General features: G+C 34.7%; 1 protein-coding gene across 12 annotated transcripts in view; it reads left to right on the top strand.

Annotated features, from left to right (window-relative positions):
• Nucleotides 1-10,109, top strand: part of TUT4 (terminal uridylyl transferase 4) — a 156,950-nt gene that overhangs the window by 139,245 nt on the left and 7,596 nt on the right. For 5 of the 12 annotated variants that reach the window (XM_061411956.1, XM_061411961.1, XM_061411954.1 and 2 more), the window contains 5 exons: nt 217-332; nt 1,255-1,478; nt 2,430-2,530; nt 5,092-5,539; nt 9,204-9,362. In XM_061411956.1, coding sequence (XP_061267940.1) covers nt 217-332; nt 1,255-1,478; nt 2,430-2,530; nt 5,092-5,539; nt 9,204-9,362 — 1,048 coding nt within the window. The remainder of the gene's footprint in view (nt 1-216; nt 333-1,254; nt 1,479-2,429; nt 2,531-5,091; nt 5,540-9,203; nt 9,363-10,109) is intronic. The other 7 variants (XM_061411958.1, XM_061411962.1, XM_061411963.1 and 4 more) reach the window with 5 other exon arrangements.

The following is a 10,109-nucleotide window of genomic DNA, read 5'->3' on the forward strand; positions in this document are numbered from 1 at the left end:
ATGTGAAGTGATTAGTACTGTTAGCAGCTGTGATATTGATGATGATAATTCTGAATCTTGTTTTCATATCATGGTTTTAGTTACAGTGAAATACTTGTTGATATTTATTTTGTTTTTTAAAAAATTACTTTTGGGTCCTGGTCTGTTTTCCATTTGGATTCAAAAGTTTACAGTGATTTTTTTTTTTTCCCTAGTAAAGTTGTATTTTCTTCCTAGGAGTACTTCTTTGATTCCAGAGTATTAACAGATGGAGAACTGGCTCCCAATGATCGATGTTGCCGTGTATGTGGAAAAATAGGCCACTATATGAAAGACTGCCCCAAAAGGAGAAGGTTGGCAAATGATTATATAACAACATTGTAGGGAAAATAAATATGAGGCAAATTGATATAAATAAATATGAGGAAAATAATATGAGGCAAATTGTGTTTAGATATGTTTAAATTGAGAAAGTTTAGAGCTTGAAGTTGACCCTTAGGTAAATGTATATTTGAATGGTGTTTTGTGAAAGAGTGAGATTTATTCCTGGTACATTGGTGTCTCATGATGTTTATTATTTGTTCATCTATTCATTAAGGCTTTTTAAACTGCAGAAGTATTTATTAACACCTACTGTATGCTGGAAAGTGTGCTAGGATCCAAGGGAAAAAAAGACCAAGATACGAGGTTCTTGCTGAGAACCTCACTGTTACAAAAACAAATAAGTAAAAAATAATTAAATGAATCTTTGAGGTATATATTGTAAGATATGCCTATATACTCTTTCCCTTAAGGAATATACATCCTCTGTGCTCCCTGAAAATATGTCTGTCGTACTTTCCTGTGTTCTTTATACTATGTTATTAGGCCAGGAAATTCCTTTTTTAGTCATCAAGCCTTACTTAATGTAAAGAGCTTAGAACTTTTCATACAGAACAAATTCGTAGTTTCCATCACTGCTATTTATTAAATTTAGAGAAGACACTTTCTCTAAGCCTCAAATGTCTTTCTTTATAAAATGGAGATAATAAATAGCCAACTAAGGATTGTAGAATTAAAATTTGCTATTAAACATTAAAAACTGATATTGTATTATGAAACTACTAGAATACCCAGTGTCTGCCATATGAGTAGGTATGTGAGAACCCTTGCCTTCAGAAAAGTGCATGAAACAATGGGCATGTTAGTCCCTTTATTGTGAGGCTCTTGTATAGTTTAGTTTATTCTATAGTTCCCTCGGTTTATAAGTCCCTAGCCCCACGTTATTGCTATCAGCAGTTTACTGTTTAGACTAAAGAAGAAAGACAGTGAAGAAGAGAAAGAAGGGAATGAAGAGGAGAAAGACTCCCGAGACCTTCTTGACCCCCGAGACCTCCACGACACTAGAGACTTTAGAGACCCCAGAGACCTCAGATGTTTTATCTGCGGAGATGCAGGACATGTGCGAAGGGAGTGCCCAGAGGTCAAGCTGGCCCGTCAGAGGAATAGCAGTGTGGCAGGTAAATAGAAAAAGCCAAAAATAGTTTTTGGCAGAAATAGTGTCATTTATGTTGATGTCATTTTAAGGGCCCTGATTCTTCTCTATTCTAAACATAGCTGTATGACTTTAGGTCTTTTAATTTATTAAAGAGAAAATTTAGGTTTTTACTTTGAATAGTATTTGGATATGTTTAATATCAAGGTCTTAGCAGTCTGTTGTATTCAGTCAGCTCCCTCCACGTATTTTTTGGATTTGAGTCATATTCTTTATTCTCTTGCTATGAAAAGTTAACAAAAGTTAACTACCCACCCCCAAAAGTTAATGAGAGATTGTTTTTCTGGGAATATATAGGAGAAATTGTATCTCTTCCCATGTCTTTTATAAGAGAGGGAGATCTGTTCTTATTATATTTCATAGGGAATTTTATGAATTAGAAACCCAGATGAGAGTTTATTGAAAGAAAAAAACAAAATATATGTGATGATTTCTAGTTATTCAGATTCTTGTTGCCAGAGTTATTTTCTTAAATAAATGTATAATCTTCTTTAGAAAACAGTATGATATTTGTTCTTGTTTCCAGAATCACTGTATTTTTTTAATGCTCTAAGGATTGAGAAATGGCATGATACTGGATGCTTGGGGCTAGTGCACTGAGACGACCCAGAGGGATGGTATGGGGAGGGAGGAGGGAGGAGGGTTCAGGATGGGGAACACATGTATACCTGTGGTGGATTCATTTTGATATTTGGCAAAAATAATACAATTATGTAAAGTTTTAAAATAAAATAAAATTTTAAAAAAAAATTAAAAAATGAGTTGTTAAAAAGTTCTTTGCTAACATAATCATAGTTTAAAAGTCCAAGTTTGTAAAATCATAGATTTGAGACTGTTGTACTGAAGAAGGGAGTTTATTGATTACCATTTTTCTGTTATTTTATCTATTTTATTTCTTTTTGATGTCTTCTCTTAGCAGCCCAGCTGGTCCGCAATCTTGTAAATGCCCAGCAGGTGGCTGGTTCAGCCCAGCAACAAGGTGATCAGTCCATAAGGACTAGGCAGTCCTCAGAATGCGTGAGTACTCTGCTTGCAGATGGGTTGGTCTTGGCAGGAAAACAGCTAATTTTGGTGGGTGATAAGGTTGATCTTTGAGATTGGCAAATTCAGTCTTTCAGATTACACAATGCTTTATAGAGATGTCCTTGCTAGGCACATCAGCTAGAATGAGCATTACTTTTGGAGTAATATAGATCTGAGTATTAATCTACGGGCAAGATACTTAACTTCAGTGAACCTATTTCTTATTTATAAAATAAGGTAACTACCAAATAAGGTTGTTGGTTGGATTATAATAAAGTAATAACTTTAAGGTTTTAGGTTTTGCATAATGCAGGAATATGGAAGAATATTCTATAATGAAAGAACACTGTTAATTAAAAATAGACCCCAAAATTGAGATGTATTAAGGATTTAGTACTGTTAAGGCAGTGCATGCATGATACTCCATTTGCTTGAAATTTTTTGGCTTCTCATCGCTGATATGGATACCTAGTGAAATGTATCCTGTAAAAGACAGAGTATTTAATTAGATTTCTGATTCACAGGTTTCATGTTATCTTTGCTGAGTTGCTCTAACCTTTGTCTAAATATGTATTCACCTTGTACATTTTAAATTAGGTAAATACTAATTGAATGCTTATTCTAAATCTGACACTGTGCTTTAGTGCTTCACACCTGTTATCACATTTAATCCTTCGAATGGCCATGTGAAGCAATAGGTATTGGTATGATCAAATTTTACAAATTGGGAAGCTGAGAATAAGAGAAATTAAAAGATTCAAACACAGGTCTACATCACTTCAAAGCTGTTAACTATTAAACATGCTAAATCTGATGTGATCTGTGTTTTGGAAAAAAATTCTTAGAGCATTTGAAGAGCAATAGTAGAACTTGTCTTAAAAAAACATTTAGGATCCCACTAACCCTACCTCCAACACTTGAATATGTACCACTATGGGTCTGACATTTTCATAAAAATTATATAATAACAATTATATTACAGTAACAACATTTATTGATTGCTGTTTGCTATCTATGCATCTTTCCTGTTTCTTCTTATTAAATATTTTTAAAATACTGAAAAGGTATAGAAAATGATAAACATCCATGCACTACTACCAGGCTTTAACAATTCTCAATGTTTTCTTATTTTGGTTTTATTTAAGTGTATCCACAGTTGACAACTCCTATGCATTCCTCTTGGATGCTGTTCCCTTCTTAAAACTTTCCTACTATCCCTTCCTTGCTACTAAAATGTATCTACTATTCTGAATTTGGTGTTTATGTTTTTGACATATATTGTTGTAGTTAATCTTCACAAAAACCTATGATGTAGATTCTATTATTTATACTTTACAGGTGAAGAAACTGAGATTTAAGTTTGTTGCCTGAGGTCAATAAACACTTGGAACCAGAAATTGTATCCTTAGGTTCTGTTTCCAAAACCTGTGCTCTGACCACTTTGCTATGGTGCCCCTAACTCTCATCCTCTACTTCTAGCACTCACCCCACCTGAGACTGGGTAAGAGTCTGACTAATGGACTTTGCAGTTCAAGGTCTCACAAAGCACTTCAGCTTCAACATGTCTAGAATGTAGCTTATATTTCTTTCCAACTTCCCAAGTTTGCCTCTTGCTCCTGTCTTCTCCATCTCATTGAATGATCTCACTGTCTCTAGTTTCCTGCCACTACTACTTTTCCCTCACCCTCCGCATCCAGTCAGTCACCAGGTCCTATTGTTTCTATCTATAAAAAATAGTTCACATCCATTTGCTTCCCTAGCCTAGGTAACTGTCATTTCAGATTCCAATTACTTTAAAAGGCCATGTGCTTTTGTTTCTGTATACCTTCAGTTATGTTGTTCTCTAACTGAATCTTCCCTTCTCCTTTTTCTCTACTCTCTTTTATCATATTGGTTTCTATATAAGTATCAGCTTAAAAATCGTTTCCTTCAGGAAGATTTCCTTAATTTCCACTTGCTTTCATCTTGTTTTCTCCTCTTCTCCCAAAGTGGGTTTAGGTATTCCTGCTCTGGGATTTCATTATACATTATACAGTCTTTATCATAGTAATCATTATATTTTATTGTGATTGCTTATGTAATTTTTATCTGTTCCTCCTCTTTTTCCTTATTGACTTTAAGCTTCATGAGGGCATACATGTTAGTATTTTATTTTTAATACCTAGAACAATGCCCAGTACATAACTGACACCCTGTAAATGTTTGTTGAGGAGCTAAATGAAAGTCAGTGTGAGATACTTAGATGTAAACTTCTAGTTACAGTTGGAGTTGTGGGTTCTATGTGATAAGTATGTTGTCTGGACTTTGTCTTCTTTGGGTAATAAAAAGATTTATAGATAAAACCTATGTGAGAGAGGGTTGAGAACCTTGGGAAAAACTCTACCTTCATATAAAATGAGGTTCTGTTATTATCTGTTAGTATGTATATCATAGAGTTCTGTTTATAGTATTCTGATGAAGTAACTCCATAGTTTTATATTTTTATAATTTCTGCTTTTATAAAATTAAGATGTTCATAAATTAATTTTAAAATATATCTTTTTTTTTCTCTGCAGTCTGATTCGCCATCTTATTCTCCTCAGCCCCAGCCATTTCCACAGAACTCTTCCCAATCCACTGCCATTACCCAGCCTCCATCCCAGCCAGGATCCCAGCCCAAGCTTGGCCCACCTCAGCAGGGAACCCAGCACCCCCATCAGGTCCAGATGCCTATGTATAACTTTCCTCAGTCACCACCAGCTCAGTATTCTCCCATGCACAACATGGGATTGTTGCCAATGCATCCCCTCCAGATCCCTGCCCCGTCCTGGCCTATTCACGGCCCAGTGATCCATTCTGCACCAGGCAGTGCGCCCAGCAATATTGGCCTGAACGATCCCAGCATCATCTTTGCACAGCCTGCTGCCAGACCCGTGGCGATCCCTAGCTCCTCTCATGATGGACACTGGCCCCGTACTGTGGCTCCAAATTCCCTGGTGAACAATGGTACAGTGGGGAATTCGGGTAACCCTTTCTTCTCTTCTTTTGTATCTTTCTGTAGAAAGGTTGGATGAATTGTATTATTGTTTGAACCTGGGGAGATAAATGTGAGTAAAAAGATGGCAATCATTATTTGTGGAGTGGGGAGCATAAGGTAAGGTGAAGAGTATGGGCTATGGATTCAGACCACCTGGATTTGAATTGTGGCTCTGCCATTTATTATGTGGCATCAGGCATTTGCTTAATCTCTTTGTACATTGGTTTCATGTGTGAAATAAGTGTGTATTAATAGAACCTAACTCTCAGGAATGTTGTGAATATTAAATGAGATAATAAATATAAATGTTTGTTATTATTTTAAAATTTCATTACAGTCTCATTTGGTGTAGGTATTATTAGCACTTATTTTTACAGTTGAGGAAATTGTGAAGAGTTAAAAATAACTGTCATGCTGTCATAATCATAGTAGATCCAGGATTTAAACTTAATTTCTTTCTTTAAAACCTGTAATCTTTGCTTTGGACTCTTACTGTCTCCTTACTTACTAAGAAGCAGTTTTCTAAAAAGAAAAAGATTAGTAACCCTTTATAGCTTAAGAAAGAATAGTTTTTTTTTTACTGATATTTAAATAATGCATATTCTTTGTAGAGCATTTGAAAAGGAAAAAATAAACCATCTATAATCTTAATTCCTGGGTAGAATTGTTCAGAAGTATTTTGGTTTATTGCTAGCCAGTCATTTTTTTCATTTTTATGTATTTAAAAATAGTTGATAAATGCTGTTAAACTAGTTTTACATTATATTTATTTTTAAAACTTTTATCATGGAAAACTTGAACACGAAAGGAGAGAGTTAAGTATAACCCTCCCATTACCCGGGTTTAAGTTATCTATGTTTTCTATTTATTGTTTGTGATTCTTCTGTAACTTACTGTCTGTGATTCTTTTCCTTATTAACTACTTGGTTATCCTCATATATTGTTTGTAGAGGAAATGTAGAATAAAAGCTTGATTATTTACCTTTATAAATTTTCAGAATAATTTTAGTGATAGTTTTAAATCAATATATGTTTTCTTAAAGCACTGTAATGGAGGAATCTCTGACCTCTTTTGGAATAATACAGATAGTATATTTTGCTGAGCAGAAATTCCAGAATGTGGAACTCATTTAGATTTCAAGGATCAAAGGATATATGTCATACATGGCCATTCTAATGTGGCCTCTGCTTTTCTCATTCAACGAATGTTTATTGTATGCATGCCATGATAAACACTGTGATAGTCACTGAGTTATATAACCATGAAGACAGACACATGCTTTGCCTTTTGATATATTGATTCAGTTTGAACAGTTTTAACTTCTTCCTCTCTCTACCACTAGTTGATCTCTGTTTTAGCCTTAATGAACTAATTAATTAACACCCTACAGACACACCATGCTCTTACCCCTGATTATTTACTTAAGTGGTTGGTTCCCTCTGCCTGGAATGTCCTCTGCAATAACTCTCCTGTTCACTCTCGCCTCCTCCTGCATTTCTCCAAAAGCTTAGCTAACTTACTTATCCTTCATTTTAAAATTTGGATCACTTTCTTTAGGAAGTCTCTAATTCTTATAGATCCTCTCCTCCAATTGTATTAGGTATTCTTTTCTCTCCTCCATGTTTCCTTAATATCCATATTATAAGACATGTCTTACTGTGTTGAAATTGCCTGTTTACTTGTCTGCATAATGCATTAGACTGAACTTTAAGAGATTGTAAATTGTTTCTTGTCTATCATTGTCTTCCTAGTGTCCAGTATAGTGACTGTTGTCAGATAGATGTTGTTTGTATACTTCTATTATATAATAAACTATTACTCAACAAAAAAATTTATTATTTGTTGGATGGGTGTACAACTTCTAGTTACTATTACTGCTAAAATTAACATTATGTTAAAAATGGAAAAACCAGATGGGGATACATTAAAATGATAATAGTGTTTGCGTTAGAATAGGGGGTTGTATGAGTGTGTCCCCCCATTTTTCAAATTGTCTTTAATGGTAATTGTTCAGACTATCTCGAATTACAAAAATATTTGGTTGTGAAAAACGACCAAGAGAGATTGAACTATATCCTAAAAATACTCTTTTATGTAAAAATGTTTCTCAGTTAGTAAGGATTTCAGTGATGTATACCCAGTCTTATTTTTTGTAAACTCTGAGCTCTGTAGCTTCAGCTCTCAGTTGTAACTTGGCTTTACGAACTTGCAGTGAACCAGCTGCTATGTTTACTAGCTACCTCCTAAGAAGACCAAGCTTGTAGGAGTGTGGCTAGTATGGGTTTTGGTTTTCTTCTTCCCTATCCTGTCCCTCCTAACTTCCTGCTAGGAAGTTTAGTAAATAAGGTCCAGTGTCTTTCAGATTATTTCCTGCCACATTTTGATCCTGAATGAGAAAAGCCTCCAGAAATGATCCAGAAGATTCAGGGGTTACTGCATTTTGAAAGACTTACTCTAAGATAGGGGTGGTTTGCCGTAGAATAGGACTCATGTTTGGTTTTTTTTTTTGAGTTCCTGGTTATATGCCAGAATTTGTGCAGGCCACTTTATTTTTGTTATCTTATTTAATCCTCATAACAACCTGGGGTTCATAATTAAACTTTAGTAATTTTTGTAATTAGTATTTGAACTTAAAGTTGTTTGGCACCAAGGCCTGTTTTCAACCATATCACCACAATGTCTCAGCTTCTAACAGAATCTTCCAGGCCAATATATAATTGATTCTAGGATAATTGGCAGTGTCTTTATGATAAAATGTAAGCTGCTTAATGACATACTAAGGTTCTTTGAAATATAAATTCTACCTACCTGTCCAGCCTTTCCTCTTACCACTGCTTTCCTTTGCATTTGTCTCTGTATTGCCAACTGTTTTGCAGCTTCCCAAACTTGTACTTTCCTGCTTCCTGGCTTTTGAACACACTATTCCTTCTGTCTGAAATTCCCTCCCTCTCCCATTTTTCCTAACTTGTTTCTTGTCTTTTAAAATTCAATTTAGTCAATCATTTTAGGAAAACTTTCTCTGTCTTTGAACAGTTGGATTAGTCCCCTCTTTAGACACCATCACCAATCTGTTACAGCGATTACCCATATTATTGTATATGTCTTCTTAAGTATTTCCTTTATGAATAATTTAGGAACAGTTACAGTGTTTATTCCTTAAAAGTTTTTTTGGTTAACATGTATACACTGTACATAATACATATATTGACATATGTACATTATTGATATATATATATACAGACAAATTGATATGATTTACACTGTTAATATATAGTATTAATTGTGTAGATATGTCAACCAAAAAAACTTTTAAGAAATAAAACACTGTAATTGTTCTCAAATTATTCCTAAATAAGACATTTAGATAACTAATGAGAACCTACTGTATAGCACAGGGGACTCCACTCAGTGCTCTTTGGTGATCTAAATGGGAAGGAAATTTAAAAAAGGGTATATGTGTAGCATATAGCTGATTATAAAGCAACAATACTTCAATAAAAATTTTTTTAAAAATTTGGGAGGAGGATATCCTCTGCATTTAGCATATTTCTTGGTCAGTGATGACCCATAAATCTTTGTGGAATGAAGGGATGTTTGAATGAACAAGGTGATGTTTTAACATATATCTCTCCTTTGTTCTTGAAATGCAGAGCCAGGATTTCCAGGACTGAATCCTCCAATTCCCTGGGAACATGCACCACGACCCCATTTCCCTCTTGTCCCAGCTTCGTGGCCTTATGGTTTGCATCAGAACTTCATGCATCAGGGAAATGCCAGATTCCAGCCCAACAAACCTTTCTATACTCAAGGTACCGTTGCTTACATATTTGTTACAAGGCTGAGTGGGTTTTGTTCTGGGACAATGGAGCCTTTGTAAAGGCCAGAATCTGGGAGTGAAACTTCAGGAATTCAGTAAATATTCATTGAGAGAGCATACTGTATGTCAGATTGTGCTAGATGCTTACTGCTCAAGCAGAATTAAATAATAACACCTACACTTAATACATATTTTATTAGGAAAGCTAGACATGTAAAACAGACAAGGATAGGAGCTTAGAGGAATCCATTAACTTTGCCCTAGCAGAGAGAACAGAATATGGACACCAGGGATCAAACTGCCTAAGATTTTGACATTTGAATTAAGTCTTGAAATATATGGAATTTTTTTCCCTAGAGATTGTGTAGAGATTAGAGAAGAGTGTTCTTAGCTGAGGCAAAAATATACGCAAAATCACTGAGTTTTGCCTCAGTAAAAAGAATAGGAAAAAAGAAAAAATAATAGTAGATGAGGTAAATGGAAAAATGTGTAGGTAATGAGGCTAGAGAAGGTCAGCTGAGGTCATATTATAAAGGAGTTTGGATTTAGTTTAGTAAGCAATGGAATCTAGTAGAATTTTTGAGTTGAGTAGTGTAATAGTTTGTTTAGTAAAACTGAGATTTGAATGACATTTGAATTGATTATATTGTTGGTACTTATGTACCAGTAATGGCTTTGATCTAAGTAATGAATAGCACATTATCTAGTCTTATTTGCCTCCACAGTATCTCAATTCAAA

Source organism: Bos javanicus, chromosome 3, assembly GCF_032452875.1.
Source record: "Bos javanicus breed banteng chromosome 3, ARS-OSU_banteng_1.0, whole genome shotgun sequence".
Classification (NCBI taxonomy): Eukaryota; Metazoa; Chordata; class Mammalia; order Artiodactyla; family Bovidae; genus Bos; species Bos javanicus.